This window comes from Saccopteryx leptura, chromosome 4 (genome assembly GCF_036850995.1).
Source record: "Saccopteryx leptura isolate mSacLep1 chromosome 4, mSacLep1_pri_phased_curated, whole genome shotgun sequence".
NCBI classification, from domain to species: Eukaryota; Metazoa; Chordata; class Mammalia; order Chiroptera; family Emballonuridae; genus Saccopteryx; species Saccopteryx leptura.
In genome coordinates this window covers 122,947,320-122,964,838 of record NC_089506.1, presented here as the reverse complement: position 1 = coordinate 122,964,838, position 17,519 = coordinate 122,947,320, and the positions used below count along the sequence as shown (strand labels likewise).

Here is a 17,519-nt window from a genome sequence, read left to right as displayed (position 1 = left end):
TGCCCTGAACACAGCTAGCACACAGCAGGCACTCAGTAATGCCGTTTGAACAGTACAGCCTCCTCCAACAAGTGAGGATTAAATTAAGCACAGGATGCCCTGGGGCTTGAAAGCAGGAGCTTGTGGACACTTTGAACTGGAGGTTTTGTTAATGATCACTTCAAGAACAATTCAAACTTGCATACCCTTCCTTCCCCTGCCCCCACAATATTCTGCAGTAAATTGCAGAGGGCTCTCAGACTAAAAACAGGAGGGGACAGAGGCATCACAGTCCTCTCCTAGTCACCTGTACCATTGCCAGAACAGCATGGAACACGCCGGAGGCTGGGAAGTCGGTCAGGCTCTAGTCGCAGGTGAGCAATTGTGGCCTTGCCCCTGGAGCACACCTGCTGCCTGCCATGGGGGTGGGGGGGGACAGTCCATGTGACCAGGTGCACAGGGTGGAGCTGCCCAGCTCTCACTACAAGATCACTTTTGGGCATTGTGCCAAGCAGCCTGTCGGGAAGGCAGTAAAAACAGTGACAATTCTCACAATCATTAACAGGTTTCTCTGTCAGTATGAGCCAGAAATCTCTTAATCTGTGACTGGCCAGGCCTTAGCCACACAGAGTGCCAACGCTACAACATTGTGTCCAGATGAATCAAAGTCAATGTCCCACACTTACTTCCTGAGCCTTTCCTTGAAATGCATGCCTACAAGTCTGTGGCCACACAGCCTGGATGTGGCCGGAGCCTGGGGGGGCTGCTGGCTGGGGCTGGGCAAGACCAGGAGAGCTGCAAGCTTCACACCCCACCCTTCAGCTGCCCCCCCACAAAGCAGAGCCCACCAGATCTCGCCTACACACACGTGGGCTCCCCTGAAGCTGCTGCCTCGAGGTTAGTGTGCCTACACATAGATATAGACCTTACAACTGTGACAAAGCCATTCTGTGCCTGGCTCCCTGGGCCCCTCTCCACCAGGACCAGGTCTGAAAGGGGAAGCCCTGGCCTGACCAGTGGTGGTGCAGTGCATACAATGTCAACTTGTAACACTGAGGTCCCAGATTTGAAACCCCAAAGTTGACGGCTTGAACACAGGCTCACTAGCTTGAGTGCAGGATCATCAGCTTGAGTGTGGGTTCATGGACATGATCTCATGGTCGCTGGCTTAAGCCAAGGTTGTTGGTTTGAGCAAGGGGTCACTGGCTTGGCTTAAGCCCCCCCAGTCAAGGTATGTATGAGAAAGCAATCAATGAACAACTAAAGTGATACAACTATGAGTTGATGCTTCTCATCTCTCTCCCTTCCTATTTCCCTCTCTCTCTAAAAAAAAAGAAAGAAGAAAGAAAGGGGAACCCCTGGAAGCAGCTGAGATGCCCTCAGCCGGGGAACAGATAAGCTGCGGCACATTCAGACAAAGGAATGTTCTCAGCAGTAAACACAATGAGCTGTCTCTGCAGTGGAGACTCAGAAGACCCTTACATGTTCATTACCAAGTGAGGAAAACCCACCTGAGAAGGCTTCACACTGTGTGATTCAAGCTCTCTGACGTTCCAGAAAAGACCAAACTATGGTGACAGTGAAGAAATCAATGGCAACCTGAGCCTTGGGGCGGGCGGAGCGATGACACACAGATCAGAGGTCAGGGCAGTGAAAGCACTCTGCGTGACACAGTGACAGTGGACCTGTGCCACTTTGCATTTGTCCAAACCCCCAAAAAGCTCACCAAGGTGAACCTAGTACAGACTGTGGACTCATGCAACACTGATGTGTCCACGCAGGGTCACCAGCTATAACAAATGCACCTCTGTTGCCGGATGTTGATAATGGGGGAAGCTGTGCAGGTGCCAGGCAGGGGGTGTATGGGAAATCTCTCTACCTTATGCTCAATTTTGCTATGAACCTAAAACTGCTCTAACAAACTGTCTTTAGTAAAATAAAGTAAAACAGGCAAAAGGGTACAAATTTTCAGCTTTAAGAAAAACATTAATCCCATAAGCTACCATATTTAAAGTGCAATGCCCAGCAGCTAACATCTGCAAATGTTACAAAAAGAGACCCAGTGACCGTGGAGGCCCTGCCTACAGCACTCCTGGAGCTCTCCACCAGGAGTCTGAACGCTGCCCCTATTCCCAGGGCCTGTCCCACCACGCTTCGTGGGCAAAGGCCAGGGCCAGGCCCCAGGAAAATGACAAACCAGGAATCCTAGAGCAGCCAGCTGACTGAGGTCTAATGTGCACACCTACCCCAGTGGCCTCTGTAGAGGCTGAGATGCAGGTAAGACCTGTGGCCTCATGACACAGGAAGAACAGCAACAGAAATTACAGGTTACAAGGACACCTCTCCTCGCCAAGGACCTAAGACTCCCGCTGTGTGTCCACCAGGCACATCTCACCACCCTTCTCTCCCGAGTGCGAACCTGTGCCCTCACCCCACTGTACAGACACTGAACCTCTGCCAAAGGTCCTGCCCTTTAAACCAAAGGTGAACGTGGCTCGAGGACGAGGCTCTGAGACTCCGGGTCTGGTAACCTCTTGGCTGACTCATGTTTACACAGGTCTCCTCAGAGCTCTGAGCAGGCATCCTTTGCAGAAATCTAAACCAAAGGTAAACAGGCAAACCATGTTGCAAGAGGTCTCTAGCACATGCCTTTAAATAGGGGAGGCTCCTCTGGTTCTTGAGACATCTGACCTCCAGCTCAATTTATTAACGGTGACATATACTCAAGTCTGCTGAGAACCCGGCCAGGTGCACCAGGGGAGCCCAACCACTCTGCAGTCTAGGCGGTCACACTCCTTTCCAGCATGGCTTGACCTGACAGTAACACAGAAAACACTGCAGAGGACACCCCAGTTGTGCAGGTCACCAGATTCACTGCCATGCGGCACCTGTTGCCCGGTGTGGTCACCTCCCATGGCAAGGCTGTTTTTCCCCACCTAGCTGACCACCTTCCAGTGGGCGGGGACCATGCAGATTTCTTGCATCACCAGGCTCACAGGATACCAGCAGGTTCCACACACAGCCAGTCCTCCGATGCCCAGGGTGTGCAATGCTGGTACCCGGAAACAGCGAACAGGGGGCCCAGCTTCCTCTCCTTGCCCAGGGGCTCGCAGGAGGCGGGAGGAGCTGAGACTGGCCTGTCCTGTCCTGTCCTCTCCTCAGGAGCCTGAGTAAGGATCATGGTACTTTAGGCTACTCAGCCATGGTGGGAATTTTTCAGGGTCCACATGTAGACACACCCAGATAGACACACCATCTGTGCCCAGCACAGCCCTTGAAAGGATAGACAGTCAAGAAATGGTTCGTGGCTCCAACCACGCCACCACCTAGGCTCCCTGCTCATCCGACACAGGCCACATCCCTCCTAGATGGCTGTGGGGAAAGTGACCATCAAAAGCAGAGCCAGGCCTGACCTGTGGTGGTACGGTGGATAAAGCGTCGACCTGGAACGCTGAGGTCGCCAGTTCAAAACCCTGCACTTGTCTGGTCAAGGTACATATGAGAGTTGATGCTTTCTGCCCCCCCCCCCCCCGTTCTTTCTCTCTCCTCTCTAAAATGAGTAAATAATAAAGAAAAAAAAAAAAAAATTAAAAAAAAAAAAAAAGAGTAGAGCCAGAAGCAGGCTGGCTTAAGACCCTCCTCTCATCACAGCCACTGGGCAGGAAAGGACCCTGGCCTCTCACTACAGCTCTATGATCTCTGACTCCTGGCTCTGCGCTTTAGGGTGAGGCCCCTTCTTCATGTCCCCTCCCCCATCATTCTCTCTCTCCCCCCTCGCACATGCACTCGCATGCCCCGGGATTCCTGGCTTTCCCCAGTAGTCCAGTGCTCCTGGGCTGCAGGGCCCGCCCGCATCAGGGTGAAGGGAGGGTGTGGCAGGAGCACACCAGTCCGGGAAAAGGCAAGACACACTGGAAAAGCCAGTTGGGTGTTTCTGTTTCCACGGTAACTGGGGAGTCACTGCACAATGTAGCTTCAGGGAAATAACCCCCAGCACAGTTAGAACTGATGGGCCAAGCTGGTCTGGGGACCCAAAGCAACAGGGATCCCCTCACTGATAGAGCCACAGGGCAGACAAGAAGCCAGCACTGTCTGGACACAGACATCACCTCTGAAAGTCACTGTCCAGCTGTCTGTCTCCAACACTCTACCCCTAGGCACCGCTATTATTCTCAGAAATAATAAAGCCAACCCTAAAATATTCCCTACACCCCTCCACTGGCCAGCCTACCTGTTGCGACATATGACCTCCAGCCTGGCATAGCCGGTGACACGTGCTGGGATCAGTACAATGGGGCAGCTCCCTGCCCACACCAAACAATGCCACCTGCCTGAGCAGGCCCATGGGGCTCCAAGCAGGAAGCAGAAACCACCCAAGAGGCATTAGAATCTCCTGGGGAGTTTTTTTAAAACACCATGTTGGGTCCCATCCCCGGAGAGCCAGTCTCAGGTCTGGGGCGGCCTGAAACTCTTATAGTTCAGCCTACATGAAAACACAAGTTTAAGAAAAGAATTCAGCCTGACCAGGCGGTGGCGCAGACGATAGAGCATCGGACTGGGATGCGGAGGACCCAGGTTCGAGACCTCGAGGTCGCCAGCTTGAGTGTGGGCTCATCTGGTTTGAGCAAAGCTCACCAGCTTGGACCCAAGGTCCCTGGCTCGAGCAAGGGGTTACTCGGTCTGCTGAAGGCCCGCGGTCAAGGCACATATGAGAAAGCAATCAATGAACAACTAAGGTGTCGGAACGAAAAACTAATGATTGATACTTCTCATCTCTCTCTGTTCCTGTCTGTCTGTCCCTATCTATCCCTCTCTCTGACTCTGTCTCTGTAAAAAAAAAAAAAAAAGAAAGAAAGAAAAGAATTCAACCTGAGAATTCCAAGATGACCTCAAGTCTAACAGCACAGACAAGGAGCTGCTGCAGTCTGCAGCTGGGATCCCCACCTGGGATGGGAGACGGAGGAAACACCACCCCCTTCTCCCTCGCTCAGCTGTTCTGGAAGCCTCTAGAACCAGCACAGGAGAAAAACAGGCCACTGAACCACTAAAGAGAAATCAGAAAGGTCATGGATGTCATTCATGGCTCAGGGCCTCTGCACCATTCCCTCTCCCTCTGGACTCATGACTAAGCAACTTGGTTGTGCATTTCCCCGAATGACAATAGCACCACTAAGCACAGGTTTAACTTGCCCATCCAGGCCTCAGATCCTGCACCTGAGACTCTTCCTCCTGTGGACTGCTCCAAAGACTCTACAGCTGCCTGAGAAGTTATAACAAGACAGCTATTTGGACTCTGACTATTCTGAGGCAGCATTGTCCATGTGATTGCTATAAGAGTATAGCCTTGACTTCCTCCGTTATGAACAAAGTGCAATGGTGAGGAAAAGGCTGAAAAGCTGGGTTGTTCGGTGCCATACATGATCCCTAACCATCTCTGTCCCTGAGAAGGGCCTGGCCCACACCAGCAAAAGCCTACAGTCAAGGAGACAAAATCAGGCTGCATCACCTACTTATGGAGGAGCTACAACTACCTGTTTTACCACAGCCACTCAATGATTCGGGTTCTGAGTTTTTGGTGCATAAGGAGAGATTTTGCATGAGGGATGTGTACTTAAATTGGACATGGTGACATGCCCACAGGATTCTGTTGGCACTGAGGAGCCAGCAGGGCTGTGGGCTGCTGTCTGTACCTTTGGCATGAAAGGTCCAGCCCCTCCGCCAGTACTCCTGCAGCTGGACTCGCTCCTGCTGCCCCAGGCTGCACACCTCCCGGTAGAACTGCCGCTCGATGTGCACGTAGGCTGCCGGGATGGCACCCGCCACCCCCTTGGCCCCGAAGAAACCGTTCACCTCCGGGGAGGCCAGCAGGATCTGGTACTCGGCCCGCGTGCCCAGGACCAGGTCCATGTAGGCCTGGGTCAGGTTAAAATAGCCGGTGGTAAGGTAAACCTTGGCGCCTCGCTCGGCCTCAGTCAGCAGGGTCTCGGTGACAATCTCATCAATCTGAATTTCAAAAGGCTTCATCTGTATCAGTGGGTAAATCCAGGTGTCGGGTGCTGGCCTGCGGTCACCAGCGGCTGCTGCATCTCCCTGCATCAGGAGGGAGTCACCGTGGAAGGTCTGGGCATGCAGCATCTGCTGGCGGGTCCGGGCCGAGTTGATTACGTCCATGACCCTCATGTTGGCTGCCTTGCAATACGCAGCCCGGTCACCTGCAGGGACATGGGGAAGAGAAGGGAAAGAAATGGAGGCCCTGGACTCCCGCCCAGCACAGGGAACACAACACGTGCCAGGCAAGCATGCCACACTGATCACTGAACACAGGTGCAGCCTTGCCTTACGAAGCCTGCACTCAGGGCAGGGGAAAGGTCCAGCCCATACAGCTTATAAAAACTTCTAAACAGGACAGGCTCATTGAGGATTACAGAGACCAGGGCAGAGGGCACCGTGGGGCTAATGCCAGGGGCAAGACCGGAGGGGGCTTCTCAGAGTCAACTACGGTGATCACACACACAAGCCACATGCCTGTGATGTCACCAAGACATCTATCAATAAGAAGGCGTGTAAATACAAGCAGACAGGAGGAGTGTGAGCCACACAGTAGTCAACAGACACCAGCATGGGGGGGAACATGCTGGCAGCATGTGGGTGGTGACGTGCAGGAGGGCCTCCCAACTCTCATATTAATTTACACAAGATCCTGGTGATGAGCAGCCATCCAGACATGCTAAAGAGCAAGAAAGGACTATAACTGCTATTATTAGATGAGAAAAGACTGAAAATTAAGAGCTAAGCATCCAACTCAAGAAGTCAGTGGGAAATGACAGCGAAAGACCAAAGCTCAGTGCGAGAAAGGAAGTGACACAGGAATGAACGAAAACATTGTCAAAAGCAGAATCTCTGAAAACACCAATGAACAACCGTTCTAGGCATCCTACTTGCGCGGGCCTGAGCCAGGACAGGCACACACGAGGCCGTGTGGGTGGCATTAAAGAGAAGGAATGGCCCCATGCATGGTCCCTTGCTTCTGACGCTACCAGCCATCGGGCAGCCACCCTCCTACGCTGCCTCAGGTTGAGCATCCCTGCACCTCTGTCTGCTCACGCTGGGAGATGGCTCCTTCAGAGCTGCCCAGTCACTCTTCCTCTCCCAAGCACCCTGACCTCCTCTTCCCCTGAAGGCCAGGGCCTTTTCTCCACATGCATACTGTTAAGTTAGGCCAGGTCAACTGATGTTTTCCATCCAGAGAGTAAATATTTTAGGGTCTGTGAGCCAAAGGACAAATTGAGACTAATATGTAGATACTAGTTTATATAACAAGAGAAAACAAATTTCTATACACTTTGTATTGACAAAACTTAAAAAGTAACGGTAATATCTGTTACTGAGCTTTGTTACTGTGCATCCAGGCTGGTAGGTAGCTGACTGGCACAGCGACCTGGCAAGCTCTGCAGCCCAGGGGCCCCTGGTATGGCAATGGGGCTTCCACAGATGTCCCCACTCAGATGTTTCCATCCTAGGTGGGACCTAAGGAGCTCTCCTCTGCTCTGGGGTAACCCTTTTCCCTCGTCACTGACACTTGTAAATTCAGCAGTGGACCTTAGAGGCCACCAGGAAATCACAACCACAGGAATCACAGGAATGTGAATGCCCCCAGGAATGCTGGCTGCCAGGATTTGCCAATGAACAGGCTGTGGGCTATCCGTTTCATTTTCCAGGCAGGAGACCACAGACCTCAATGGGGGAAGAGCCTCAGAGCCCCTGTGAGCAGCAGGAGGCGGGCCTGAGGAGGGCAGACATCTCAGACACTTCCTGTAAGAGCAAGCAGGCTCTCACTCCCCGGCCAGGCTCAGGCCCAAAGCCCACGCTCCACCTTCCTGCCTGGCTCCCTCACCCGCAGAGCATGACTGATGGCCAGTGAGTCACCTTGTCTGGCTCCAGTGACAAAAGCAGAACCAGGCCCTGCCACCTCAGCCTCCCAAACCCATAGTAAGGCCACTGGTGCTCTCCTTGCCCTCATGCCAACCCACTCCCAGGCTCAGGAGGGCAGCATAGCCCGGGCCCTACCTTTGTAAGGATGTACCATGCCCTCAACAACCTGCACCGTGTCATTGCCCTGCAGCTGCAGGGACACGTCCCCCACGGCATCCACCAGCTCCGTGAAGAAGTCCGCAATCTCGGGACAGTCCTGCAAAAACACGTAGCGGTCCTGGCGGTTGGTGAAGTAGGAGTCACTCAGGTTGGCACTGCAGGGGGAAAAGCAGGTGAGGACTCAGGCAGGTGGTACAGCAGCGGGCTTACAACCAGGTCTTGAGGTAGCCAGCAGGAGCAGGGTAACAACTCAGATCAGGACACAAACCAATCAACAATCGACTACTGCACAGGACCCTCACAAGGAACAGGCTGACCACAGTGAGAGTGGCACGGAAGTAACACAAGAAAATGATCAGCAAAGGCCCTCCCCTCACAGCACTGACAGTCAGCTGAGAGAAGAGACACCAACCCCAGCCCGGGGCTGGTCCAGGAGCAGGTCCCGGAGCAATGACAGTGCCCATGTTTGGACACAGAAGGACCGAGACTCCCTCTTGTCTCTGTCTTTTCTGTTTTGCAGGCTCTGCCCGACACAGATCCCACTCCCCCCTCTGATTTCTCACGCATAAAGGGAGGGAAGCTGTTGGTCAAATAAGTTTGTAGCCCTGGCCGGTTGGCTCAGTGGTAGAGCGTCGGCCTGGCGTGCAGGAGTCCCAGGTTCGATTCCCGGCCAGGGCACACAGGAGAAGCGCCCATCTGCTTCTCCACCCCTCCCCCTCTCCTTCCTCTCTGTCTCTCTTCCCCTCCTGCAGCCAAGGCTCCATTGGAGCAAAGTTGGCCTGGGCACTGAGGATGGCTCTATGGCCTCTGCCTCGGGAGCTAGACTGGCTCTGGTTGCAACAGAGACACGCCCCAGATGGGCAGAGCTTCGCCCCCTGGTGGGCATGCCGGGTGGATCCCGGGTCGGGCGCATGCGGGAGTCTGTCTGACCGCCTCCCCGTTTCCAACTTCAGAAAAACAAACACACACACACACACACACACACAAAGTTTGTAAAATATGATTTTTATGTTTGCTCACTTTTAATCTGCATTGGGGGCTGGGCAGCACCAGGTATATGTGGTCTGTAAAATTGCAAATTACCTTCCTGCTTGGGAAGGGCCATTGTTTTGCTAATGTTTGCTGAAGAAGAGGTTTTCGCATCAGAAAGTTTTGAAAGGAGAGAGAAGAAGGAGGAAAAGAAAAAGAAGCCATGTTTGTAGAATGAAAGCAGAGGGAATGCAGAGTGCTAAAGAAGCCATGTTTGCAAAGAGGTACAGAAGGAGCAGAGACTGCAGAATAAAGAGAAAGAAGCCATGTTGGCAAGGAAAGAGAAGGTGTGCAGGTGGGGAACCAGAGCTGAGGGGCTTTTGCGAGCTCCACTGAGACTGTTGGGGTCTTTGATTCTAGGAGAAACCAGAGAAGATTCTCCTGGCTGTGGAACCGAAGAATGTGTCAGGGCTTTGTGAGCTCTGAATGAAGAGGGAAGTGTTTTCCCTGTGTGTTTGCTTGTAGGCTGGAGCGAGACCTGAATAAAGGAATGGCCCACCATCTTTTGGCTCCACTGTTTCTTTACCATCTGCCCGAATCCAATGAGAACCTGCATGTGAACGGCGACGACAGCTGCATCTGCTGGCCATACAGAAGTGCTAGCCAGGGTCGCTGGGAGAACTTAAGTGGCACATGCAAGGGGCTTGGCGTAGTGGCCAACAGGTGGTGTGTGCTCAGGAGACCCTGCCTACCTTTTATTTTTACAATGATTTATTTTTACAATGAAGAAAATAGGATATAATTTTATTTATGATTTATTTATTTTTCTTTTATTCCCATCCCCCACCCACTCCCCTTTGGCAACCATCAGCTTGTTCTCTAGATCTGTGGGTCAGTTCTGTTTTGTTTATTTTGTGTTTTTTTTTTAGATTCCACATCTAAGTGAGATCATGTCTTTCTCTGACTTATCTCACTTAGCATAATGCCCTCTGGGTCCGTCCATGTTTATTGCTGAACAACATACCATTGTGTATATACACCACTTCTCTATCCACCGTTTATCCGGGGACATCAAGGGTGCTCCCATGTCCTGGCACCCTGGCTACCTTCCACTCACCCTTTGTGGGCGTCCGCGGCAGACACAGTGCCGAGGAGACCTAGAGGAAGGTAAGCAGACTGACGACGCACGAGCGGCTCTCAAGGCTCAAGGGGACAAGCTTGTCCCCTCCCTGTCCCACCCTGGAGACTATCAACGGGAGAGCCTGCGGGAAGGAAGCCTCACCCGCTCAGGATGACGTTGTTGTCAAAGAGGTACACCTTAATGTGCTGGAGGCCAATGGTCTCATTGAAGCGCTCAGGGATCAGGAGCCGGAGGAGTCCACGGAGGTTCGGGGTGTGGAAGAGGGAGACTCGGACCTGTTCTGGAAACCTCTGTAAGAGCGGAAGCAGCATTGTGCGAGAGTTCTTCCTACCTGAACACATAGGCAAGCAGAAGAAAATGAACATACAGGTCACACCAGGAAAAAGCAGCCAGCCCAACAAAGTAAGGCCGCCTATGTGGGCCCATAGTTGTGTTGCCTGTCCAAACTGGCCACTGGCTGGTGCTGTTTCTAGCCAGAGGAGCTCCAGACCAACTTCTGTCCTGGGCACCCACAATATCTCTGGACAGGACTGATGTGGCCCAAACAGCAGCCACCTGCTGTTTTACCCACCAGTTCCCATCCACCCTCCTCTTGGAGTGCCACCCTGCCTCACTCTTGGCATTTCTGTCTGGCTGCAGATGACTCCACCCACCCTGAGTTTGCACCCCCAGCTCCACAAGGGAAACTCTGGCCTGACCACCAGGGAAGCTCTCTTTCAACAGACAAGATGTTGTAGTGAAATGGGCCTGTCCGCCAGAGGCCACTACACAGAATAAGCCAGTCCAAAGGACACAGAGCCAGAAGACGGGTCCTCGTTGACATATCCAAATCCCAAATCAAAAACAGTCTGAAGCAGGTCAGCCAATGGGAGTCAAAAACACTCTTTTTTGCCTGACCAAGTGGTGGCGCAGTGGTTAGAGCATCAGACTGGGACGTGAAGAAACCAGGGTGGTGGGTGAGCATAAGTGTCAGGGGTTTCGAAACCCCAAGGTTGCCAGCTTGAGCGTGGGCTCATCTGGTTTGAGCAAAGCTCACCAGCTTGAGCCCAAGGTCGCTGGCTTGAGCAACAGGTCACTCAGTCTGCTGTAGCAAACCCCCCCCCCCAGTCAAGGCACATATGAGAAAGCAATCAATGAGCAACTAAGGTGCCGCAATGAAGAATTAATGCTTCTCATCTTTCCCTTCCTGTCTATCTTTCCGTACCCTACCCCTTTCTGTCTCTCTCTGTCTCTGTCACAAAAAAAAACAAAACAACCCATACTTTTTTGCCTGACCTGTGGTGGCGCAATAGATAACACATTGACCTGAAATGCTGAAGTTGCTGGTTTGAAACCCTGGGCTTGCCCAGTCAAGGCACATCCAAGAAGCAACTACGAGTTGATGTTTCCCGCTCCTTTCCCCCTTTCTCTCCTCTCTCTATAATCAATTAATAAAATCATTTTCCCTAAGTTGTCTTTAGTGAGGAATCCTGACTTACACAGCCAGACTCCCTGGGGCAGCAGACAGTCTGCAGAGCACCTCCCCTGTGCTGAGGGTGGGGAAGCAAACGTAATTCCTAAGAGCAATAGTTCAGAAAGAAGAAACCCAGGGGTGCATGGGGAGGGTGTCAGACCTACCTCTCGAGCCCCTCGTGAAGTCCAAGAGAATGGACACCTTGAGGTCTGAAGGAAACTTTGCTTGGAGTGATTTTTCTAGAGTGCTTTCCAGACAATCCACCTACCAAGAAACAGAAGTATGAGATCCAGAAAGATGATTTCATATTAAGAATAAATCACCTCACCAGCCAATGCCCCACCATCCCCTCTGAACACCCCCTCCCATCAGCACTCAGAAGCCCACTCCACAGAACGCCTTCATCTGAGAACCCCTCGGTAGTGGTCATCAGAAGACACCACCTGACGACCTCTCCAGCCTGGCCTTGGGGAGACGGTGTGGGGGTCAGGTGGGGTGCCTGAGTGGTCTGGACACTGCCACTCTTGGAGAGGCCCTCCAGACACCAGCTCCCACACATGTCCCACAGGTCATCCTCCCAGACACAGCAGGCCAGCCATGCCCAACACATGGGAGCAGCCGGTAACTATTTGCTGAATAAACGAGTCCAACACTCAGCCCACCCACCAGCTACTCCTCATGGTTGGATATGACATTCTTCTCCAAAAGAGCCTTGTGGTAAGAGTGTCCTGAAACGAGAGGAGGCCTCCTCCCTACCTCAGAGTAAGAGAAGAGGGGGACACTTATGCTCACCCACCACCACCCCTCGTTCCCCACACCCTAACCCATTGCTGCCCGGCTCTTCCCTGTGCCTTCTGAGGGCAATGGGCCCACTTCACTACCTCAGCACAGAAACCGCCTGCGGGACTGAGACAATATGCTGACCTCACGCATGCTCACTCCAATGCAACTGACAGGTCCGCCTGTGCACCCGCATACCCTGTGCCAGCCTGGTGACTTCTGTTTGTTCCTACCCCTGCCTGTCCCACTGCAGGTGACAGGCATGGCATAACAGCCAGTCCAGGTGAAACAAGGCTGGCCGCAGACCTGGCATCTGACAGCCCACCAGCACTCCAGTTCACTTGTCTAGTACAGCAATTTTCAACCTTTTTTCATCTCACAGTGCACATAAACTAATTACTAAAATTCTGCGGCACACCAAAAAATACACATTTTGCCAATCTGACCAGAAAAAGGTATAATTTTGATTCACACTGGATGGCTATTGTTGTGTTGGTTGTTGGGGTTTTTTTAGATTTTATTTATTGATTTTAGAGAGAGAAAGGAGAGAAGTGTGAAGTATCAACTCATAGTAGGTACTTCTCCTATGTGCCTCAATGGGGCAAACCCAGGGGTTTTTTTTGTTTTTGTTTTTTTAACATTTTATTTATTCATTTTAGAGAAAGAGAGAGAGAGAGAGAGGGGGAGAGAGAGAGAGAGAGAGAGAGAGAGAGAGAGAGAGAGAGAAAGGCGGAAAGAGGGGGGAGGAGCAGGAAGCATCAACTCCCATATGTGCCTTGACCAGGCAAGCCCAGGGTTTCAAACTAGTGACCTCAGGGTTCAAGGTCGACACTCTATCTACTGTGCCACCACAGGTCAGGCAGCTGTTGTCATTTTTTAAGTTGACGCAGCTGTTGTCATATTTTAAGTTGACAACAAAAAGAGGCCAGTGCCTCACTAAACTGTCAGGTATTCCATACTTTGGAAGTCTCTGCGGCACGCGGTTGAAAACCAGTGGCTAGCACGAAGACAGAACGCCCTTTCTGTAAAGGGCCGGAAAGGAAGTGCTCTGGGCTTCGCAGGCCAGGCGGGCTCCACCACAGTCACTTGGCTCTGCCACTAGAGCGAGAAGGCAGCACTGACAAAACATGAGGGAGAGAAAGTGGCAATGTTCCAACAAAGCTTTACCTTTTTAAAAAAATATTTATTGATTTTGAGACAAAGAACGAAAGAATGAGGAATATGCTGTCCCTGTATGTGCCCTGGCGGGCAGTAAAGCTTTATTTATGGAAATAGAAATGTGCATTTCATGTGCTTTTTAAATGGATGAATTATTAACCTTCTTTTGCTATTTTCCAATCATATGAAACGTAAAACCAGTCCCCGCTCACAGGCCACCCAAACACAGGCAGTAGCTAGATCTGGTGAGCCCCAGACTAGCACACAGCTGCCAGGGACCCTTTCCAGGGTGAGGGGCACACAGGCCTCCCCACACCCTCCTCACTGTCCTGACATACCCCAGTACATGGGGCAACAACAGCCAGAACAGCCATGAGACAGACGGGGCCTGAGAAAGAGCCGCCCTGCGCCCACCCCAACACAGCGTAAGGTCTGCAGGTAGTTCACCGCTCAACCAAGACCACCTCCTTTGTAACCCTTACCAGTTCCTGTTCCAAAGGACCTGTCCCCAGGTAGAGGGATGCCATCACTACCCGCCTCTTGGCTACTTTTATCTGCCCCTGAAAGAAAGACAATTCAGAATTCATAATCACCATTTCACAGTTTGCTGAGAACATATAGATAATACTATGACCTTGAGGTAAACAACACCCCAAGCTGAGCTACTCTATATCTTCACTAATCAATGTTTAAAGCAAGCCCAAAATGTGTATGGGAACCTACAAAACAGGACCCACAATCCTCACTAAAATGCTCTGCCTAGAAGTAAAGCATGACCGCACTGCCCGAGATACCACGCAGCCACTAAGGAGGGGACACTGTGTACCACGCCTGGGAGACGTCTACACAGCAGTGCTGACAGACACAAGTCACTGCACAGCACGCAAGCCACGCTTCCACCCCTCACCACACCACACACACCTGCACATGTGTGTGCAGGGCATGCAGAACGCACATGGAGAAGCACTGCTAAAGGAGGATGCAGGTGCAAACCTGCACTCCATGCCACCGCCACCTGCGCGGTTTTATAATAAGCACGTATTACTATTGAAATGCAGACAGACAGGTATCGAGACACATAAACAGAACATCCCAACATTCAACGATGACACATCGTAATAGTCCTGACAGCTGGTGTCCTCTCCCTAGCCCTGCTTGAGTCACTGCAGAACTGCCCCCATCACCAGAACTCGAGGCAGTCCTGCCCTAGAGGAGGTGGCCAGGGAAGGGCCAGAAGAACAGAAGCATGCTCCAGAGCCAAGCGCAGCACACCACACAAGACAGCGAGGTTTGCAGGAGGAGTGCAGACTAAGAGGGTGTTCCTCTTTCCCATCAAGGAGGGATCACACCCATGACTGGCACTGTCAGCATAAGAGGGGCAGCTTGCCAGATAAATTCACAAACATACCATGGGAAAAGGCTTACACACTGGGAAAACAAGAGAATCTCCCAAGTTTCCTTTGTCTTGTTATTTATTAAGATGAATGCTTACGGGGAAAGTGATTATGAAGAAAGAGAAAGTAAGGAGGACAACTGTAAAACACCAGGCAGTTCAGGTCAGGCAGCCAGACCACCTGACTGCCCACTGCGGAACCCCAGGTCCTCTGGCTCAGCGCCGCTATATTGACAGCATGGGGACCAGGTGGGACTCAGCTGCATTCTGTTCCCAGGGAACACAGCCACTCGGTCCACCCTGGGAAGGAACATCCCACCCAGCATAGCATGTGCCAAACCCAGCCCACAACCCGGTTCAGAAGGCAGGAAAAGGCCTGGCTCCTTCTAGGCCTTGGCAGCCCCACCCACCAGGCAGGTGCGCAGTGCAGTCTGGCCTCCTAGCCAGGGGATCACCACGTTGAAACTCAGTCTTTCATTGAAGTTGATCAGGATACTTAAGAAGACTCGGATTCAGCCTGACCAGGCGGTGGCGCAGTGCATAGAGCGACGGACTGGGATGCAGAGGACCCAGGTTCGAGACCCCGAGGTCGCCAGCTTGAGCGCGAGCTCATCTGGTTTGAGCAAAGCTCACAAGCTTGGACCCAAGGTCGCTGGCTCCAGCAAGGGGTTACTCGGTCAGCTGTAGCCCCACGGTCAAGGCACATATGAGAAAGCAAGCAATAAACAACTAAGGTGTCACAACGTGCAACGAAAAACTAATGATTGATGCTTCTCATCTCTCCGTTCCTGTCTGTCTGTCCCTGTCTATCCCTCCCTCTGACTCTCTGTCTCTGTAAAAAAAATAAAAAATAAAAAAAATTAAAAAAAAAAAAAAGCTCACCAGCTTGGACCCAAGGTTGCTGGCTCAAGCAAGGGGTCCACTCGGTCTGCTGTAGCCCCACGGTCAAGGCACACATGAGAAAGCAATCAATGAACTAAGGTGTTGCAAAGAAAAACTAATGATTGCCTGATCTGTGGTGGCGCAGTGGATAAAGCGTCAATCTGGAATGCTGAGGTCACCGGTTCGAAACCTGCACTTGCCTGGTCAAGGCACATATGGGAGTTGATGCTTCCTGCTCCTCCCCCCTTTCTCTTTCTTTCTCTCTTTCTCTCTCTCATTCTCTCCTCTCTAAAATGAATAAATAAATAAAAAATTTTTTAAATAAATAAAAATAACTAATGATTGATGCTTCTCATCTCTCTCCATTCCTGTCTGTCTGTCTCTCTCTGACTCTGTCTCTGTAAAAAAAAAGAAGAGCCAGATTCTTCCATTCTTCCAGTCAAGTACAGAACAAAGCGGGAGCAAAAAGCAAAACAGCCTGAGCATCAATGCTACACAAACATGGATGTGGGGGGTCAGGCGAGCAAGGCAGAGCAGTGAGGGTGAAGAGAGCACACGCACACACTCACACATAATTCGTTCAGAAATGAGCAGCCAGGAATTAAGCAAGGTGCAGATCCACAGAACAACAAGTGTGAGAAGTGTGTGAGCATTCATGTGAAGAGTTCGTTCAGCACAATAATGACTCTGTATGCATCTCCCACCACCTCCCAGCATTCCACCTGTCTGACCTCATCATACCTCAACTTTTTTTTTTTTGGTGACAGAGAGAAGGACAGATAAACAGAAGAGAGATGAGAAGCATTAATTCTTTGTTGCGGCATCTTAGTTGTTCAAAGATTGCTTTCTCATATGTGCCTTGACAGGGGTGGGGGGCCTACGGAAAAGCGAGTGACCCCTTGTTCAAGCCAGCGACCTTGGACTCAAGCTGGTGAGCCTTGCTCAAACCAGATGAGCCCGCGCTCAAGCCAGTGACCTCATGGTTTCGAACCTGGGTCCTCCATATCCCAGTCCAATGCTCTATCCACAGCACCACCACCTGGTCAGGCCATACCTGAATTTTTTTTTTTACAGAGACAGAGAGAGTGTCAGATAGAGGGATAGACAGGGACAGACAGACAGGAACAGAGAGAGATGAGAAGCATCAATCATCAGTTTTTCGTTGCAACACCATAGTTGTTCACTGCTTTCTCATATGTGCCATGACCGCGGGCCTTCAGACTGAGTAACCCCCCACTCGAGCCAGTGACCTTGGGTCCATGCTAGTGAGCTTTTTGCTCAAGCCAGATGAGCCCGTGCTCAAGATGGCAACCCTGGGGGTCTCGAACCTGGGTCCTTCCGCATCCCAGTCCGATGCTCTATCCACTGCACCACTGCCTGGTCAGGCCATACCTGAATTTTTTTTTAAATTTTTTTATTTATTCATTTTTAGAGAGGAGAGAGACAGAGAGGGAGAGAGAGGAAAGAGAGACAGAGATAGAGAAGGGGGGGAGGAGCTGGAAGCATCAACTCCCATATGTGCCTTGACCAGGCAAGCCCAGGGTTTCGAACCGGCGACCTCAACATTTCCAGGTCGACGCTTTATCCACTGCACCACCACAGGTCAGGCTCCCATACGTGAATTTTAACATCAGTGTTAATATGAACTCAGAGAGTTCATGTTAGTAAACATT

The 17,519-nt window shown here is 51.5% G+C and overlaps 1 protein-coding gene across 2 annotated transcripts in view; it reads right to left on the bottom strand.

The window, feature by feature from the left end:
• The window catches only part of PGS1 (phosphatidylglycerophosphate synthase 1), a 48,305-nt gene that overhangs the window by 16,628 nt on the left and 14,158 nt on the right, over nucleotides 1-17,519 (bottom strand). For both annotated transcript variants that reach the window (XM_066381412.1, XM_066381413.1), the window contains 5 exons: nucleotides 14,054-14,131; nucleotides 11,798-11,897; nucleotides 10,322-10,511; nucleotides 8,047-8,225; nucleotides 5,670-6,191 (listed from right to left, as the gene is read on the bottom strand). In XM_066381412.1, the coding sequence (XP_066237509.1) occupies nucleotides 5,670-6,191; nucleotides 8,047-8,225; nucleotides 10,322-10,511; nucleotides 11,798-11,897; nucleotides 14,054-14,131 (1,069 nt within the window). The remainder of the gene's footprint in view (nucleotides 1-5,669; nucleotides 6,192-8,046; nucleotides 8,226-10,321; nucleotides 10,512-11,797; nucleotides 11,898-14,053; nucleotides 14,132-17,519) is intronic.